The sequence below is a fragment of the Podarcis vaucheri genome, assembly GCF_965113315.1.
Source record: "Podarcis vaucheri genome assembly, chromosome: 5".
Classification (NCBI taxonomy): domain Eukaryota; kingdom Metazoa; phylum Chordata; class Lepidosauria; order Squamata; family Lacertidae; genus Podarcis; species Podarcis vaucheri.
In genome coordinates this window covers 52,863,639-52,884,769 of record NC_138763.1, presented here as the reverse complement: position 1 = coordinate 52,884,769, position 21,131 = coordinate 52,863,639, and the positions used below count along the sequence as shown (strand labels likewise).

Here is a 21,131-nt window from a genome sequence, read left to right as displayed (position 1 = left end):
ATGGGTGTGGGTGTCTTACTTCCAGCATGATGCTACTATAATTTCAATGAGCAGGCTAACATCATGTTCGCTTTGCATTAAAGTGGATGTTAATAGCACACTTTTCTTGATGCTAAGGAACTTTTATTTATTGCCATGCACCATGGAACTTACACCAGTATCTACATGGATTAGGCACCAATTTTCAATTCCCTGCACCACCCATCAGAGCCACCGATCAGTAAAACAGTTGAAGGCAATTCAAGATGAGTTAATAACACCAGAGACTAAAATCCCCCTGGTCCTAGAAACCAGCTGATTCTAGAGAGTCATTTCTGAATCATGGCATATTATATAGAAAGGTATCCTGCATTTCCTCACTCTGGGCAACTGGTGGTTGACAAACTAGACTCCTCGGTGGCTTCAGTTGGTCAGTGTGCTCAACCCCTGCTCTAGGTACTTGCTCTGTCTCCAGCAATTGCCGCCTGAACTGTGGGTTTCTGTGCTCACTGAATGTACCGCAAAAACACATTAATGACCTCAGTACTAATCCATTAAGATCAAAGGGAGCGTGTCCTTTTATTTCTATAGGACGGGGACTGCATCTCTACAAATGTGAACAGCTTCCCACAAAGTCTAGCATTAGGGAGCAACATGGAACAATTGGATAGAATATGTTTCCTCATGTAATAAAAATTGTGTGCACACGCATATATGACCATATGCACTTGATAAACTTCATTATAATTATATATAAATTCATGGTTCCTCTTTTTTAAATGCTCCACTGCAGAAACTCTGGACCATTAAGTGAAAATTCTGGACCATTAAATTATCTGTGAATTGAAAAGTCACTCTTGATATAGAAAGAAACAAACCAATTAGCCTGTCATCCTTAGGCACTTTAAAGAAGAGCAAAGAGCCCCCATTAAATCGATGAGGTCCATCCTAAGGGTTCCACCATTAAGGTATCCCCCGCCCCCCAGTGAAACTCAACATGCCTTTTCTTGCTGCCAGAGAACTAACACCAAGAGAACAAAGGATCTGGTTAATGAAGAACCAAGAGGGCATATAAACTAATGCAAGAATTCGGAATTTATTCACACTATTGGGTTAAGGTTAACAACTGGCATACGGTATCAGTGCAACACTACCAAATCTTTACATTATTTAAAAACCTGATAGAAGACAAATAGCTCTGGCTATTTGGAGGTGAAAGGCTATCTGGATATGGCACAATTTTTCTCGGACAAAGAAGATTTATGAAACAGGGCTACTAGAAAACAATAATGAATAAGACAGTCCTTGTAGGTGTCCAGAACCCACAGTTCTGTTGGTGTCACATCTTGTTCATCACTTAAATTTGTCTACATTTATTTTTAGAGGGCAAAATAAATCTGCAGAAAACCAGAATATCTACAGAAAGTAAACAAATTCTGTAGCTATCAGTGTTTAGACCTTATTGACATTCTCTAAACTATTTAACGCTGCTTAATTTGAATACTTTACACAATATCTGGCTGATGCCTTGGTTTTCTTTTTAAAACTTTGTGCAAGTTTTGAATTTTATCTAACAAGCTTAAATAAAATTAACAAACGCTACATACGTCTGGCACTATTGTCATTTAATATAGCAAGATACAGAACATCTAGAAATTTAAAGCTATCTCTTACTACCTTTATAAACTCCAGGTCAGAATTAGCCTCATTGGTAGATGTGAGCCAGGTATTATTTCCCACTTTTATTCTATTTACACTGAGAACTATACTATTTACACTGAGAACTATACTAATTTCATACACTGGGCAATCACAATAACAAATAAGGGCTTATCCATACTTACCTTTTGCCTTGCTCTTTCCAGGCACAGGTCCACACGTAAAAGCTCTACATTTGAGTGTGTGTGGTTTTTTGTTTTGTTTTTGCCCCAGAGCTTTCCCTGTGAAAACCTATTCTTTAGTGCTCAATCAGAGCAATCATCAATTTGGGTTTTCTACAGATTGCCATTTGCTCCGATTGAACTTTAAGGAGTGTGTTTTCATGGGGAAAGCTCCAGAGCGCCCCCCCCCCCCAAGTGTTCAGACACGGAGCTTTAAAACACAGACAGTGCCTGGAAAGAGTGGAGTAAGAGTAAGTATGGAAAAGCCCTAAGATAAAGATTCTGCTTTTCACAAGTATCTTGCCCTTCCCTAGCAATTCAGAATAGTGTACATGAGACTATCCCTCAAAATCATCTTGCAGTATGATTAGGCTGAGGGAAACTCACTTGTCCAAGCCTCAGCTATACCAGAGACAGAATTAAACCCAGGTCTACTTAATTTCCAGATCCATTACTCCACGGTGCTGTTGACTAATATATTACTAGATGAAATACACATCACAAATGAAATGATAACTAATGGACCTCAGTCAGGAGTTAACATGCATATTATTTAATGTGCAACATCAAAGGGCAATGAATTATACTAATACTTACAGTAGCATGTTCCCCTGAGTGGATTACCAAGGTATCTGTTTTCAGAGTCGCAACTGTAGAAGAGAAAAGAAATAATCTGAGCATTATCAAATAACATAGCTAATTAAACATTTTTGTATGAATGTAATATTTTGGCAATTAAACTTACATAAGAATTTATTTAATTTCCCCCAGAAAATAAAGTGTGTTTTTTATTATTTATTCCATCTATAGCAGCAGACAGGGCTCATCAACCTGACAAGGTGGTCCATCTAGCAGAAGAAAAACTCTTGAGAGATACCTTCAGAAGAAGAAAAGGCTAAAGAGTAAACCCTATACAAATCTAGAGTGGAATCCTTAAGATGGTTGGATGGCGCCTTGTCTGCCTCCTTCCAGCAACTCCTACAGACAAGGTGATGCCAAAAGTAGTGCTCTGCTTTCCTTTGGCCCACATCAATAAGGCTGAGAGGGGGTCTTATTTTGTCATCTGGGCAGCTCCAGGACCTCCATACACACTGCCCAGGCTTGTGCCCTGGGGAGGTCACTTTGGTGCTGCTAATGCAGTAGTTTGACTTCACCCCTGTAGGTGCACTCCATTGTCTCTCGAGACAGATGGATGTTAACAATTCATTTATATTCTGTCTTTCCTCTAGTAACTTGTACAGTGGTACCTCGGGTTACATACGCTAAAGGTTACATACGCTTCAGTTTACAGACTCCGCTAACCCAGAAATATTGCCTCGGGTTAAGAACTTTGCTTCAGGATGAGAACAGAAATCATGCAGCAGCGGTGCAGCGGCAGCAGGAGGTCCCATTAGCTAAAGTGGTGCTTCAGGTTAAGAACAGTTTCAGGTTAAGAACAGACCTCCAGAACGAATTAAGTTCTTAACCCGAGGTACTACTGTATTTCCTAATACAAAGCTGACTTTCCAGTTTAATTCACCTTCAGTACTCAAATACTGTCTTTTGACAAGAGGAGGTAAAAATGAAGAAAACATTTCATCTTAGCATCTGTCCTCGGAAAACTGATGGAAAGTATTGTTGAAGATAAAATAACTAAGCATACTGAAGAACAAGCCATGCTGAAGCAGAGCCACTGTAGATTTTGCAAGAGCCAGTCCTGTCTCACTATCCTATTAGAGTTCTTTGAAGCATATAGATACAGGGGATCCAGCTAACATAGCATACATGGACTTTAAAAAAGGCACCTCACTAAAGACTCCTGAGACAGCTTAGTAGTCATGGAATGAAAGGAAAAGTCCTCTTGTGGATCAGGAATTGACAGCACAAAACAGAGAGTAAGAATATGGAAAGCAGCTGAAAAAGTGTGGATGAGCCTTTAGGTACCACTGAAGCTGAAGCCCATCTGTTTGTGTCTTTGGGCAGGAAAGAGCTAAGCAAAAACATGCTTGCCTTGCATATGCACAACCTCATGGCCGATGCAGATATGGGTGCCTTGGCTTATCCCAAAGCTTTAGAAGCATCCCACACTTAGGTCTCCAAGAATATGGAAATGCATAGAGGTGGGAAGGTGAATTTATCTCTATTTTCATTAGGTACCTCTGTGTTGTTCATCTTAATACTGTACATCCCCATCAAATACATAGTAGTTATTACACTCATTTTATTCTAAAAGTATGAAGAAAGATTAGCATAGAATGATTTTATGTAATAGCACAAAATATATCATCAGCGACATTTTTAAAATACAACCTGAATCTTTATTCAGGGTTTTTGTTATATGTTTAACTATTTTGTCTTCTATATGTCTCAAACAGCTCATTTGTTTACCTTCAAGGTTTGAAAAGGCAGCATAATAGTAAGTGAAGACTTCTATAGAATCAAGAAACCCCTAAATGAGCCCATTAGTGGGGCTATACTAGACTAAGAACTTTAAAGTCATTATACATCCTCCTTTACATTTCTTTACTTTGTAATGCCATCACTTATGATTAGAGTATACATATTTTATACAGCAAAATCAATTTGCTGGTAATAGCTCACTTTTCACTACAACAATAAACTTCACTTGCACCAATTTTTTATTTTGCTATCTTCAGCTGCAATACTTTAGCAACTGCAAATAATACATGATGTATTCCTTACATTTTGTCTGCAAAAATGAATGACAGATATTTGTTTTCATAGTTGTTTTGATAGTAGAATCAACCACTATCTTTCAAACCTTTTTTTTTTTTTTTTTTTTTTTGCAGAGATAACTCTCCCTCACCTCTGTTAAAAGATGAATACAAGCACAAACTAGTAGTCTCTCTACTTTTGCTTGCTTATATTGTGGAACTTCCATGATAGACAAGAATTGGTTTTGAAAATTTGTAGCTAGCAACAATATAGTACACAGAATATATTCTCAATATCTCATTCATTCATTCATTCGTTCGTTCATTCATTCCCAAGTGAGCAGGAATACAACTCTTTCATTGTGTACATATGCTAGACATATTCACCTGGTATCATCATCATCATTATCCTTTAAATGTCAAGTTGGTCCTTTTTTTTGAGTTTTCAAAAGCAATTAACTTATCTATTTGTTTATTTCTGCTCTTTTACATGTTGTCTTGTTTATTTAGGAAATTTGTAAAAGTCCTCAAAGAGGCTAACAAAATGCATATAAAATACAGTAAAATACTCTTGTCAAAATACCGTCAATAAAAAGCTGCAAATACAAGACAAAACCTTGGAACTAAAGGTGTAGTTGCATGAACAGAAGTCATTTCCATTTGTGCAAAGAGGGTTCCCAATTTTCAGCAATTCCCCCTTTCTGCTGCAAAGCTCTTGCCACATGCTATGCTGTTCTAGAGGGTCCACCAGCCTCCAAGAGCAGATTTTCAGGTTGTGCAGGTGACAGAAGAAAGGTGTGTGTGTGTGTGTGTGTGTGTGTGTGTGTAGCTAGCTCTTGAACAACACTTCACAGAACTCTACCACTGCCAGAATTTATTCCAAAGTCACATTTCTGGATCCAATTCAACATAAATTTGTAGCAGTAGCAGAATTAAAACTAATCAAATACCTCTGAAGATAGGAAGGCCCCTTCTGTTCAAATGGGTAGGAAATTGGCTCCAGAGCAAAATAATAATAATAATAATAAATTTTATTTATATCCCGCCCTCCCCAGCCGAAGCCGGGCTCAGGGCGGCTAACAACACTAAAATAGTGCAACATTATAAAAACATCATAAGAATTAATTAAAATCAAAATTGATGGCAACCATAAACTAAAGTATTGTAAAGATTGCCAAAGGAGGGAGTCAGGCTGCGCCCTGACCAAAGGCCTGGTGGAACAGCTCTGTCTTGCAGGCCCTGCGGAAAGATGTCAAGTCCTGCAGGGCCCTTGTCTCTTGTGACAGAGCGTTCCACCAGGTTGGAGCCGCAGCCGAAAAAGCCCTGGCTCTAGTTGAGGCCAGCCTAACCTCTCTGAGGCCTGGGACCTTCAAGATGTTTTTATTTGAGGACCGTAAGTTCCTCTGTGGGGCATACCAGGAGAGGCGGTCCCGTAGATACGAGGGTCCTAGGCCGTATAGGGCTTTGAAGGTTAAAACCAGCACCTTAAACCTGATCCTGTACTCCACCGGGAGCCAGTGCAGCTGGTATAGCACCGGATGAATGTGACTTGCTGTATTGTTGAGGTTGGGGACTGGCTATGCAGCTTTACTCACCTCCTAGACCTTGGCCACTAACTTACATTGCTACAGCACTTAGATTTTGATCTCACTGTCCAGACCACAGAGTACCTAGCCCTGACACTCTGTTACAGAGTTAGAAGAAAAGCTCTAAAAAATCCCAGCTGTGAAAGTGTACAGGTTCAGGGCTGCGGATAAGCATGTGGATTTAAAGACCGATTTCCCACACTATGCTGTTGACCTGCAGCACTTCCTCTCCATCACCACTTCCCTGTCCAGTTAGCACTTTAAGGCATTATGGGGGCTGCCAGTTTCCTTGAGCTCACAACTTGAATGTGACTAGTTATAGGTAGAAAATTAAACATATAGATCAGTGATCATTTGTCCTAAATGGCACTAATGAAATACTACTACTGCTTTGGCATGATACCAAAAAGTACATTTCCAAGGACAAATGCAACAGCATTTTAAAAATATTAACAAAATCTCTAGTTTGTTCCAATAATACCCAGTCTGTCAAACTCATTACCCTTCTGTTGACTGGCTATTAATAGTTATTCCTTAATATCTCTCTGAGTCCTTCTTGAGAGGTCAATATATAGGCCAGAAGAAAACAAATTGATGCATGTTTCATGCATACAAGGTGGTCACTATACCAACACCCTGTTTTATTTTCAACATATTTTCCATTTGGTTGGTTAAAGGACTGAGGCTTTTAACTACTCACTTGCATTTAGCACTGTAACATTATTTACTTGTAGTAACTAAGGTAAAACAAGTAGTGAGATACTGTGAATTTAAACAGCGTAAATTGATGGGATTTGTCAGATGACAATGTTGTCATTTGACAAATAGGCAGAATGTATGTCTTCTGCTGACGGGTGTCAACAGAATTTAGAATGGAAATCTTTATATCTATGTTGCAGAGATTATTTTTATTATTTTAAACATTCACACCCCACCTTTACAGAATGAATCCAAAAAGGTTAACATCATAACTTACCAATTTTAAAAACAATTTGATAACAGTCTCCAGAAATGTAACATGTAACCATGAAAATAAGCTCGCTTTCAGAGGGACAATGTCAGTTTAAAAGTTATGCTTGAAAGTCTTATTTAAACATCCAGTATATATATAGTATTGAATATTTTATGAGTTCCTGAGAAAAAGATATTGCTTTGTCCCTTAAGTGATTATTGAGAACCCCATGATTCCATATGCTCCCAACATACAGGAGATCCAAATCAGGATGCTTGTTTTTTTGGTCCCGAGCTCTCACGACAGCCAGCTGACTCACACCAGAGCATAGGACCAAAAACCAGGAGATCCCTGGGTACAACCATAAGCCAAGAATGGCTTCTGTAATTCCGGGATGTCCTGCTTAAATCGGGATGGTTGAACAGTATATGATCAGTTCAGGGGTTATTCAAACCAACTGCCATAAACTCCAGCTGAATGAAACAGCCAAAGAATCAAGCACAGCATCTGTATTTCTCAGGCACAAGTTGCAGGAGTTTTAATATTATGCTAACTTATTTGTGATCCTGCAGTATCTATTCTCTTATCTATAATAGTTCATAGATCTATATAAAAAGAAATGTGCCCTAATGTGAAACCTGGATAGATTCCAAGCTACTTTGTCACACTAATATCATCTACTCTAAATAATCAAGGTGCCCCTTGGCCTTGGCCTTTCATTTCCCTTAAGCATACAGTACTTAAAAAGTGTAAGGTATAAAGTTTAACAGTTTTAGCTGGGAATTTCTAATAAAGGAAGAAGGAAGGGCTATGAATTCTTTCCATATGGTATATGCAGCAGACAACAGCATCACACATCATTTTAATCAACAGTATGCAGATGTAATCTCAGAGCCTTTGTCTATAATCTTTGAGATTTCTTGGAGAACAGGTGAGGTCCCTGCAAACTGGAGGTGGGCAAATGTTGTCCCCATCTTCCAAAAGGTGAAAAAAGTGAGCTTGATATGATAACAGGAAAGATCCTTAAACAGATAATTCAGCAGTCGGTCTCTGGGCACTTAGAAAAGGATGCTGTGATTACTAAGACATACCATAGGTTTCTCAATAACAAGTTATGCGAGATGATTCTTATTTCTTTTTTTGATGGAGTTACAAGCTTGGTGGATCAGGGGAATGCTGTGGACATGGTGTCTCTTGATTTCAGTAAGGCTTTTGACAAAAGTCCCCCATACTATTCTTGCAAGGAATATCTTGTGAGGAATTTACCACTGGTAAAATGTGGGCTGAACGAGGTAACTGTTACGTGGCTTTGTAGTTGATTAACTGACCGAACCCAAAGAATACTCATTAATGGTTCCTTGTCTTCCTGGAAAAAATGGGACAAGTGGGGTGGCACAGGGTTCTGTCCTGGACCCATTGTTGTTCAACATCTTTACAAATTATTTGGATGAAGGAATTGAGGGGATGTTCATCAAATTTGTAGATGACACCAAACTGGGAGGGGTAGCTAATGCTGCAGACAGAATCGAGATTCAAAATGACCGTAACAGATTGGAGAGCGGAGCCCAAACTAACAAAATAATTTTCAATAGGAGCAAGTGTAAGGTTCTGCACTTAGACAGGAAGAACCAGCTGCACCAGTATAAGATGGGGGACACCTGGCTTACTAGCAGTACATGTGAAAATAATCTAGGGGTCTTGGTGGACCAGAAGCTTAATGTGAGTCTACAGTGTGACGCACATAGCAAAAAAAGCTAATGCTATTATAGGCTGCATCAACAGAAGTACAGTGTCCAGATCAAGGTAAGTAATAGTACCATTCTTTTCTGCCTTGCTCATAACACACCTGGAATCCTGTGTCCAATTCTGGGCACCACAATTTAAGAAAGATGTTGACAAGCTAGAACATGCGCAGAGGAGGGCAACCAAGATGAACAAGGGTCTGGAAACCAAGCCTTATGAGGAACGGTTGAAGGGGCTGAGTATGCTTAGCCAGGAAAAGAGGAGACTGAGAGGTGATATGATAATCCACTTCAAATATCTGAAGGGCTGTCACATGGAAGAGGGAACAAACTTGTTTCCTCTTGCTCTGGAGGGTAGGACCTGAACCAATGGCTTCAAGTTACAAGAAAGCAGATTCCGATTAAACATCAGGAAGAAGTTTCTGACAGTAAGAGCTGTTCAACAGTGGAATGGTTTCCCTCAGGAGGTTTGTACTCTCCTTCATTGGAGGTTTTTAACCAGAGGTTGGATGGCCATCTGTCATGGCTGCTTTAGCTGAGATTTCTGCATGGCAGAGGCTCACTAGATTATCCTTTGGGTCCCTTCCAACTCTACAATTCTTTGATTCTATGAATGAATGCATCAGATGTGAGGAACATGCTGTTCTACAGATGTTACTGGACCACAACTCTCATCATGCATGATCAGTGGCCAAGCTGGTTAGGGCTGACAGGAAACCGAGATCATCCGGAGGACCACAAGTTTCCCATCCCTTGCATAAACCAACAGCAAAACTTTCCTTGGTTTTCCACACATGTAGACATGTAAGAAAAGGTGATCTCTAGATAAGAGAGTATAGAATTCAACACTGCACTTAGCACAATCATTAGCTTTTCCCTAAGTCTATGTCTATCCTCCTTCCTTCCTTCCTTCCTTCCTTCCTTCCTTCCTTCCTTCCTTCCTTCCTTTACCTTCCTCTTCTGTTTCTTACCCCAAGGAAGTGAATAAAAGATACGAATCCATGTCAAAAATCAAATTCAACCATTATGTTAAAGTATACAGCTGTCCAGTAGCAAAATCTGTATTTCTGGCTGAACAATCCATGTTCTCTAATAAATAATTCAGTATTACAAAAGTCCTGGATTTTCACATCCCTCTGTTGTAGTAGTTCATACAAGATACCACAAGTCCAACAAATATTTGCTAATTTTGCCCCACAGATACACAGAGAGATTGTTAAAATAAGAATTATTGTATGTTAATGTATTTCTAGAGGACAAAGGATCAATCACTGGACAAATCATTATGAAGAAAATGTTTTCAACCAAGTTTCTAAATGATATGATTAAAAATGTAACACAAAATGAGTCAGAGTATCTTTTTCCAGACACACTAAACCAAACAGCAAGCAAGACACAAAACACAGATTTGGAATGAAATATTTATAAGAGGTTTCAAAGAAGTAAACATAATAAATACGTTTAAAATGACGTCCAACTATTATCCCAATTTATGTAAATTGTGACAATGCATTTTAAATAAGCATTTCAAAAACAAATCACCAGGAAACTTTCAAGTATTGCTCTAGAGCTAGTATCTTTTAGAATATTATTGTTCAAGATGGTCTTTCATTTGATTCTGTGCATCTTCCTCTCTGCCTACTTCGTAATAGCTATGGCTCATGATGAGGCACTTTGGCATCACTATTATATAATGTTTCTCCTTGATGTTGAAATTTCCTCTTCACAGCAAATGAAAATTAGAGTATCTAAATGCTGCAATATAAAGATTCCTAAACTGGCTGCTGGGGAAGCTAATTTGCAAGTGCTAAAAATCAATCTTTCAGATATTGGTACATAAAGTAAGCAGTAGCCTACAGAAAACAGTAGGCTCCATTTTGTGTTGTCTCACTGGCTTACCTCATTAGCAAGAAATATGAACATGGCTTATATTTAACAAGGATTCCCCAGAATTCCTCTAAGCTCAGTTTTGATAGTTCCCATTTTCACTGATACAGTATAGTCCTAGAAGATGCACAAGTTGCAGTGGATATTGTGGGGAGAGGGCCTTCTCAGCATTGGTGCCCATGAGTAGAACCTCATTTGTGGAGTGGCTAGGAAGACTCCCCTTGGTGCCTACCTTAATAGCATTTCAATACAGGCCAAAGATCATTTCATTTTCCTAAGCCTTTTAAACGTGAAAAATTAATTCTGTTTTTATGATGCTTTTTAAAAAATCTGCTACTTTTAGATTTTGTTGTAATAATACATTCTTTTTACTTTTATTTACGTATGGGTTATGTGGGAATAAACTAACTAGGTCTCCAGGTTAGCGGGTACACCTCTCAAAAGGTACGAATCTTGTTGTCAGGGGTTGATTAGCTGCTTGTGCTTAAAATTGTGCCCCCTCAGAGTTTGTGCGGCCCCACAAACCTCTGTGTGTGACAGAGCTCCTCAGACATGTCTGCTCTAGTCACTAGTAGAGTCTGACAGTGGCTGCTTGCGGAAGCGCTTCCAGCAAAGAAGCTCCTTAACGGAAACGCGTCTCCTGGACTCACGACGTGACAGTTTCCGGCGAAGTATGGGTCTCCCTGCAGTTGCTTCTGACACCTCCCCGCTATTTTCGCTGGACGTGTCTCTCACCCCTTTCTCTCCCCTGCTGTTTCCTGCCTGGGCTGCTGCGTCTCTCTCAGCATTACTGAGATCCTCCTCCAGAGACCCCTCGCTCCCCCTACTGGTCCCTGCTTTGGCTGCTGACTCTCTCCCAGTCTCTGGGAGCCCTACCAACTCCCTTTCCCCTGATGTCAGTTCCCTGACATCCACCTCCCCTCCAGGGCCCCCTTCCCCCCCGCCCCTACTCTCTCCTCTGGGCGGTGAGGAGCTGAAACCCCGAAAAGAATCCTCTTCATCTTCAGACGTCTCAAACATTTCCCTCCATCGGTCTTCGTTCCGGCTCGCTGAATCCTCCTCCGCCTCGGAATCAGAGAACCCCTCCAACTCTTCTTCTTCGTCGGTGGTGGCGAAGTATTCCCTCCGGAACCTCGCCACTGGCTGAGGTTTACGAGGGAATCTCTGATGAAAAGTTTCTATCAAAACCTCGTCATCTACATCCTCTGCCCTGACCCAGGTGTTTTCCGACTCCGGCTCCCCTTCCCACATTACCAAATACTCTACTTGATCTCCCTTCCACCTGGAATCGAGAATCTCCGCTACATGGTAGCTGTGTTCTTTTTCCTCCATAGCTGGTCCCCTATTGACCCTCCCTTCTCTGTCCCCTTTATACGGTGACAGCAACGACCTGTGGAACACTGGGTGCAGCTTCATGTGGTTCGGTAACCGGAGTCTGAAAGCCACTGGGTTGACCTGCTGCGTGACTTCAAATGGGCCCAGCCTCTTGGGTCTTAACTTCTTACAACCTCCTTTGAATGGTAACCCTTGGGTGGACAGCCACACCTGGTCCCCCACCCTAATGCTTTCCCCTTCCCTTCTGGTTTTGTCTGCCTGCCTCTTATATTCCTCCTTCGCCCTGTTTAAATTAAGTTGGAGCTGGCGATGGATCGCTTCCATTTCTTCAACGAACTGTTCTGCGGCTGGAACGCTCCAGTTCTCCCCTTCCCCCCCTGGGAAGGCTCGGGGATGACACCCGTGATTAGCCAAAAAGGGGCTCATCCCCGTGGACACGTTCTCTGCATTGTTGTAGGCAAATTCTGCCAACGCCAGCTTCTCCACCCAATCATTCTCTCTGTCATTCACATAACACCTCAAATATTGCTGGAGGACACCATTAGCTCTTTCCGCCTGCCCGTTGGTTTCTGGATGACGGGCAGTTGAGAAATTCACCTCTACATGCAATAAGCTCATGAGCTTCCTCCAGAACCTGGAAGTAAATTGTTTCCCTCGGTCAGAAACCACCCTCAAGGGGGCGCCATGCAGCCTAAACACATTTTCCACAAACAATTTAGCGGTTTCTTCCGCTGTGACCGCATGTGAGCAGGCTATAAAGTGGGCCATCTTGGTTAACAGGTCTACCACAACCATGATGGCTGTCTTCCCTCTGGACCTGGGCAGATCAGTCATGAAATCTATTGCCACTGCCTCCCATGGCCTTTCCGGCGTGGGTAGTGGTTCTAATAAACCTGCCGGTGCCCGCCTCTCCCCCTTGGCTCGTTGGCATTGGTCACACCCTCTCACATACTCCCGCACATCTTCCCTGACCTTGGGCCACCAGAATTCCCTGGTAACCAGCCACATGGTTTTGTGTTGCCCAAAATGCCCTGCTGTGGGGCTATCGTGCAGTTGCTTGAGTACCTTTTCCCTCAATTCCCCTTCAGGTATATATAACGCTCCCTTGTAGTACAACGCCCCGTTTCTCTCCTCAAAACCCCCGGGTTTGTCTCCCTCCCTCCTGAGACCCCTGAGTTTGTCCTGGGCGTATTCATCCTGCACCGTTCCCTCTACCAGTTCCCTTTGCCCCACCAATGCCGCCCCACACACCCAGCGGTCCTCGGGAATGACATGGGTCTCTTCGGGTGCACCCTCCCCCTCCAAATATTCAGGTTTGCGTGAGAGAGCGTCCGCCCTAACGTTCTCTGGGCCTGGCACGTAACAAATCTCAAAGTTAAATTTGGAGAACTCCTGGGCCCATCTCAACTGCCGTTGGTTGAGCACTCGCGCAGTTCTCCAATACTCTAGATTCTTATGGTCCGTGCACACTTGAACCTTATGTTGTGCACCAATTAGCAGGTGCCTCCATCTCCGGAAGGCCTCATGAATCGCAAGAAGTTCCCGGTCGTACACCGTGTAGTTCCTCTCGGATTTGTTCAGCTTTCGCGAAAAGAAGGCACACGGTCGCCACTCTGACTCCTCCTTCCCCGGCTGCAGAAGAAGCACCGCCCCTATGGCTCTGTCAGAAGCGTCTGTTTCGACCCTCAGCTTTTTTTGTAAATCCACATGTAGAAGTTGTTCATCAGAGGCGAAGGCCCTTTTCAGTTCCTCAAACGCTCGCTCCGCCTCCCCCGTCCAAACAAACTTCTTTTTACTGCTGAGACAGTCCGTGATGGGCGCCGTCAGGTGGGCGAAGTTTCGGATGAACTTACGATAAAAGTTTCCAAACCCTAGGAACCTCTGCACATCCTTCTTGGTTTTGGGTGTTTTCCATTCCAGCACCGCTTGAACCTTGCCGGGGTCCATGGCCAACCCCTTGTCTGACAAGCGGTACCCCAGGAATTCCACCTCCTTGGTATGAAACTGACACTTCTCCAGTTTCACCCACAGCCTGTTGGCTTGCAGCCTGCTCAACACTTCTCTGACGTCTTTCACATGTTGCTCCTCATTCTCCGAATACACCAACACGTCATCTAAGAAGGCCACGCAATTCTTGTAGAGCAAAGGCCCCAGTACGTGGTTCATGAAGGCTTGAAAACACGCGGAGCCTGTTTGTAATCCAAAAGGCATAACGAGGTATTCAAATGCCCCCAAAGGGGTAAACATGGTGGTCTTCCCTTCATCCCCTTTCCTTATACGTATCAGGTTGTACGCCCCCCTTAGGTCCAGCTTTGTAAAAATCTTTCCTTTCCGCACCCTGGTCAAAATATCATCAATCCTGGGCATAGGAAAAGCCGCCGGCTCTGTCACTGCATTTAACCGCCTGAAATCACATACAAGTCTCGGCTTGTCCGTGTTTTTTTTATCCACAAAAAACACTGGGCTACCCCCCCCCGGTGCCTTGGACTCTCTGATGAAGCCTCTCTTCAGGTTCTTGTCAATGAACGCTCGCAACTCCTGCATTTCCCTGTCTGACATGGCATACAACTTGCCTACAGGAAGCTGTGCTCCAGGGAGTAAATTGATCTGGCAATCAAAGGGCCTATGCGGGGGTAGTTGGTCAGCTTCCTTCTCGCTGAACACGTCGCTGAGATCAGCATACTGTGGTGGCACCTTCCCCTTCCCCATTACTTCAGTCCCTGCCAGGGTGGCTTGGGCCCCTGCTGACCCCTTTTCCCCCCTGCAGTGTTCTAAGCAATGTGCTGAACCGAAGGAAACCACTCTTTGATGCCAGCCCACCAGCGGATCATGTAGGGCTAGCCAGCTCATTCCCAAAATAATGGGAGCGCCTCCCAAGGTGCCCACATTAAACGCTATCAGTTCTGTGTGCCTTGCCACCCTCATTATCATTGGGACGGTCTGCAAGCTGACTCCTCCTCCCAACAGTTCCCTGCCATCGATCGTGGTCACCTGCAGGGGGTTGCTTAAAGGGATAGTCTGTATCTGGTGTTCAGCAGCAAACTCCTTGCTCATAAAATTGCAGGAGCTGCCTGAGTCCAACAGCGCCTTTATTTTTAGGGGGTGTCCATTTTGCAGCTCTAGCAACACTTCAATCACTAGAGCAGGTCGAGGAGCTTCTGGCACGGGCACTTTTACTGCTCTTTGGCCTGGCTGCAGTGCCCTGACGGTGGCAACCAGGCGTTGGCTTTTACCTGCTCCGTTTCTCCCTGCTCTCCCCCCTCAACCGCTCCCACCATCCCTTGCCATTCCTTCCTCTGGGGGCAGACTCTGGCAAAGTGGCCTGGCTGTTGGCAGAGATAGCATTTCCGGGCTCCTTTTCCCTCCTTCTTCGCCCCCTCACTGGGCTTTGAAACTGCGCGCGCGCGGGCTGTTCCGATTTCCATCGGCTCTGCCGGCGGGAAAGCTGGCTCAGGAATGTCTGGAATGCGTAACTCCTTCCAACGTTCCCCTCTCCCTTCCCGCCTCTCCAAGGCTCTTGCCTCCTGGCGCGCTCCAATGGTCAGCGCAGATTTGGTCAGCTGATCCATAGACACCGCCCTGGGGCTCCGGGACAGCTCGTCTTTCACAGCCGAAGAAAGACCTTCTTCAAATAGCATCTGAATGGGGGCTGCCGATAAATCCCACCCCAATCTGTGAATCAGCATGGTAAATTCAGTCCAGTACTCACGGACAGATCTGCTTCCCTGCTTGCAAGCCATTAGCTGTCTGCGCACCACCCCTTCCTCAATATCGCTGGAAAACATATCCATTGCACGAAAGAACTTCATAGTGTCCTTTAGGATATCATTGTGCGTTGCCATCAGGGGTCGAACCCAGTCCCGCGCCCCCTTCTCAAGATGCCCAATTACGAAAGCAACTCGCGATTCCTCATCAGGGAACTCATCAAACTGCACATTCAGGGCATATTGCATCTCTGTCCTAAAGGCATGGTAATCCTTGGGGTCCCCCCCAAACTTCTGCACCAATCCTGGTACCTTTCTGGGGAACTGAGTGGTTCTCCCCTTTTTGTCTGCATCCTGAGCCCTTCTCTCCTCGAGCCTCGCCGTCTGCAGCGCAAGTTGGACCTCCAGAGCTTGATACCTTTCTTCCAAGCTTGGACCAGCTCCAACCCCTGCCTCTCCGGTTCCGGCTGGGTCGCTCATGATGGCTTTCTCCTGCACAGGCAGCGTACAAAGACTGTCAGACTGCTGTCAGGGGTTGATTAGCTGCTTGTGCTTAAAATTGTGCCCCCTCAGAGTTTGTGCGGCCCCACAAACCTCTGTGTGTGACAGAGCTCCTCAGACATGTCTGCTCTAGTCACTAGTAGAGTCTGACAGTGGCTGCTTGCGGAAGCGCTTCCAGCAAAGAAGCTCCTTAACGGAAACGCGTCTCCTGGACTCACGACGTGACAGTTTCCGGCGAAGTATGGGTCTCCCTGCAGTTGCTTCTGACACCTCCCCGCTATTTTCGCTGGACGTGTCTCTCACCCCTTTCTCTCCCCTGCTGTTTCCTGCCTGGGCTGCTGCGTCTCTCTCAGCATTACTGAGATCCTCCTCCAGAGACCCCTCGCTCCCCCTACTGGTCCCTGCTTTGGCTGCTGACTCTCTCCCAGTCTCTGGGAGCCCTACCAACTCCCTTTCCCCTGATGTCAGTTCCCTGACACTTGTCATCCATTGTTTTCATCCTCTGTTATTGTTGTTATAATCCTCTATGTCATATTATATTTACTTTCATAGAATCATAGAGTTGGAATAGACCACAAGGGCCATCAAGTCCAACCCCCTGCCAAGCAGGAAACACCATCAGAGCACTCCTGACATATGGTTGTCAAGCCTCTGCTTAAAGACCTCCAAAGAGGGAGACTCCACCACACTCCTTGGCAGCAAATTCCACTGTCGAACAGCTCTTACTGCCAGGAAGTTCTACCTAATGGTTAGATGGAATCTTCTTTCTTGTAGTTTGGATCCATTGCTCCGTGTCCGCTTCTCTGGAGCAGCAGAAAACAACCTTTCTCCCTCCTCTATGTGACATCCTTTTATATATTTGAACATGGCTATCATATCACCCCTTAACCTCCTCTTCTCCAGGCTAAACATGCCTAGCTCCCTTAGCCGTTCCTCATAAGGCATCGTTTCCAGACCTTTGACCATTTTGGTTGCCCTCCTCTGGACACGTTCCAGTTTGTCAGTGTCCTTCTTGAACTGTGGTGCCCAGAACTGGACACAGTACTCCAGGTCAGGTCTGACCAGAGCAGAATACAGTGGCACTATTACTTCCCTTGATCTAGATGCTATACTCCTATTGATGCAGCCCAGAATTGCATTGGCTTTTTTAGCTGCCGCGTCACACTGTTGGCTCATGTCAAGTTTGTGGTCAACCAAGACTCCTAGATCCTTTTCACATGTACTGCTCTCAAGCCAGGTGTCACCCATCTTGTATTTGTGCCTCTCATTTTTTTGCCCAAGTGCAATACTTTACATTTCTCCCTGTTAAAGTTCATCTTGTTTGTTTTGGCCCAATTCTCTAATCTGTCAAGGTCGTTTTGAAGTGTGATCCTGTCCTCTGGGGTGTTAGCTACCCCTCCCAGTTTGGTGTCATATGCAAATTTGATCAGGATGCCCTTGAGTCCATCATCCAAGTCGTTGATAAAGATGTTGAATAAGACCGGGCCCACGACAGAACCCTGTGGCACCCCACTAGTCACTCTTCTCCAGGATGAAGAGGAACCATTGATGAGCACCCTTTGGGTTCGGTCAGTCAGCCAGTTACAAATCCACTGAATGGTAGCATAGTCAAGACCGCATTTTACCAGCTTCTTTACAAGAATATCATGGGGCACCTTGTCAAATGCCTTGCTGAAATCAAGGTAGGCTACATCCACTGCGTTCCCTTCATCTACCAGGCTTGTAATTCTGTCAAAAAACGAGATCAGGTTAGTCTGACATGACTTATTTTTCAGAAATCCATGCTGACTATTGGTGATCACAGCATTCCTTTCTAGGTACTCACAGACTGTTTGCTTAATGATCCGCTCCAGAATCTTCCCTGGTATTGATGTCAGACTGACTGGGCGATAATTATTTGGGTCCTCTCTTTTCCCCTTTTTGAAAAGAGGGACAACATTTGCCCTCCTCCAGTCTGATGGGACTTCGCCTGTTCTCCAGGAATTCTCAAAGATGACTGCCAGTGGTTCTGAGATCACATCTGCCAGTTATTTCAATACTCTTGGATGCAGTTCATCTGGCCCTGGAGACTTGAATACATCTAAACTAGCCAAGTATTCTTGTACTATCTCCTTAGTTATTCTGGTCTGTGTTTCCTCTGCTGAATCATTTGCTCCAAATTCTTCAGGTCGGGCATTGTTTTCTTTATTGGAGAAGACTGAGGCAAAGAAGGCATTGAGGAGTTCAGCCCTTTCTGTGTCCCCTGTTTGCATTTCACCATCTTCTCCTCTGAGTGACCCCACTGTTTCTTTGTTCTTCCTTTTGCTACGGACATACGCATAAAAGCTTTTTTTGTTGCTTTTAACCTCTCTAGCAAGCCTGAGTTCATTCTGTGCTTTAGCTTTTCTGACTTTGTGTCTACATGTGCTGGCTATTTGTTTGAATTCCTCTTTGGTGGTTTTCCCCCTTTTCCATTTTTTGTACACATCCTTTTTTAATCTTAACTCAGTTAAAAGTTCTTTACATAGCCACCCTGGCTTCTTTAGGCACCTTCCATGTTTCCGTCTCATTGCTATTGCCTGAAGTTGTGCTTTTGCTATCTCCCTCTTAACAAACTCCCAGCCATCATGAACTCCCTTTCCTTTTAGTATTACTGTCCATGGGATCTCACTCAGCACTTCCCTAAGTTTTATGAAGTCGGCTTTCTTAAAGTCAATAAATTGAGTCCTAGTATGCTTGCTGCTCCTTTCCGCTGTATAGTAAACTTCAGAAGAGCATGATCACTCGCGCCTAATGATCCTTCCACTTCTACCCCACTAACCAGGTCATCAACATTGGTTAGGACCAGATCTAAAATGGCTGTTCCTCTTGTTGCTTCTCCCACTTTCTGGACAATGAAGTTGTCTGCAAGGCCAGTGAGGAATCTGTTTGACCTTATGCTCTTGGCTGAGTTTGACATCCAACAAATATCCGGGTAACTGAAGTACCCCATTGCTACTATCTCCCTTCCTTTTGCATGCTTGGCCATCTGTTCCAGGAAGACATCATCTATGTCCTCCGTTTGGCTTGGGGATCTATAGTAAACTCCCACAATGAGGTCTCTGTTATTCTTCTCTCCCTTAATTTTGACCCAAATGCTCTCACTTTGGCTTTGAGGTTCTAAATCTTGGATCTCTTCACAGGTGTACACATCCCTGACATATAACGCCACTCCTCCTCCTTTCTTGTCTGGTCTGTTTCTCTGAAATAGATTGTATCCCTCCATTATTACATTCCAATTGTGGGACTTATCCCACCAGGTTTCAGTGATGCCTATTATGTCATATTTAGTTTGCTGTACCAAGAGCTCAAGCTCATCTTGTTTATTTCCCATGCTTTGCGCATTAGTGTACAGACATTGAAGTCCATTAATCATTCCCCCGTGTCGCTTATTTAAGGATTTTTTCCTCCCACCACTAGTTCTGCGTGCTGTTTGCTCCATTTGGTCTATGACATTTGGATGATCATCTTCATCAATTGATAGACTCCTGCCTTCAGGAGCACTGTCTCCCTCCCCCACATTAGTCAGTTTAAAGCCCTCCTGATGAGGTTTCTGAGATTTTTGGCAAAAACATTCCTCCCAACCGTTGTGAGGTGCAGCCCATCGCTTGCCAGAAGTCCACCTTCAAGAAACTGCAGTCCATGATCTAAGAATCCAAACCGTTCCTGTTTACACCATTTGCGAAGCCAGCTGTTCACTTCCACTATTTTTCCCTCTCTCCCTGGGCCACGTCGTTCAACTGGGAGGACAGATGAGATGACAATTTGTGCATTTAATTGCTTCAATTTCCTGCCCAGAGCCTTGTAGTCTCTTTTGATCTTCTGGAGGCTATTGCTTGCAGTGTCATTGGTTCCCACATGGACCAAGAGGAAGGGGTATTTGTCAGTGGGTTTTATGATTCCTTTACTTTAAACTAGACGGAAGAATAAAGAAGAAGATGTGATGCCGCAGGACATTGCTTGGATCTCCCAACCTTTTGGATGGAAAAGCACAAGGAAGGTCCAATTTTGATTGGGAGAAGTGGAGTTTGATCTGTTCCTCCTTGAAAGTGGAATATATCTACACATACTATAAAGGGCAGCATTCTTCTTTTTTGGCAAGTGATAGATTGGGGAAATGGTGTGAGGAGGAAGAGCTTAATTACCCATCTCCCACACTGCCAATGTTCTAATAAAGAGTGGAGCCTATTGCAGTTGTTATAAACTAAAAAGAAGGCAATTGTGGTTCTCCAGCATCACAACTGTTTGATCCCAGACAATCAATGGCAACACCCAGCTAAATCTTATCCATCAACAAAGACAGTATTTCCAATGGAGCATACAGCTGCAAGCATCTGGTGTGGGGCAACTCACTCACAGGCTTGTCATTGTGGGCAAAGTTTGTCTAAGGAAAGGGCCCTAGTAATACAGAAACATTTTGCAGACTTTGTTGCATTGGGCAGTAAACCGCACACAAATCCAGAGTGGAGTCCTTAAGGCAGGTGGATAGTGTCTTGTATTGCCTCCTTCTGGCAACTCCTGCAGTCAAGCTGGTGCCAAATGTATTTCGTTCTTTTCCTTTGGACCACATCAATAAGGCCAAGCCGGGGGGGGGGGTGTCGTCTGGGTGGCCCAGGACCTCCATACATACTCCCCTGGTGAGGTCACTTTGGTGCTGCAAACATAGCAAAATCAATGCAGGAGGCAGCAGTTATGAGTTACCGTATTTTTCGCCCCATAAGACGCACTTTTTCCCCTCCAAAAATGAAGGGGAAATCGGGGTGCGTCTTATGGGGCGAATGCCTGCAAGCCTCGCGCGCCCGGCAGGAGGTCCCACCGGGTGCGCGAGGCTTGGGGCGGCAGCCTGTCGCCCGAAGCACGGGGAGCCCTCTGGAGGGCTCCCCCCGCTTCGTG

General features: G+C 44.1%; 1 protein-coding gene across 3 annotated transcripts in view; it reads right to left on the bottom strand.

The window, feature by feature from the left end:
• Window positions 1-21,131, bottom strand: part of ATRNL1 (attractin like 1) — a 524,570-nt gene that overhangs the window by 325,984 nt on the left and 177,455 nt on the right. For all 3 annotated transcript variants that reach the window (XM_082222558.1, XM_082222560.1, XM_082222559.1), the window contains exon 21: window positions 2,457-2,509. In XM_082222558.1, the coding sequence (XP_082078684.1) occupies window positions 2,457-2,509 (53 nt within the window). The remainder of the gene's footprint in view (window positions 1-2,456; window positions 2,510-21,131) is intronic.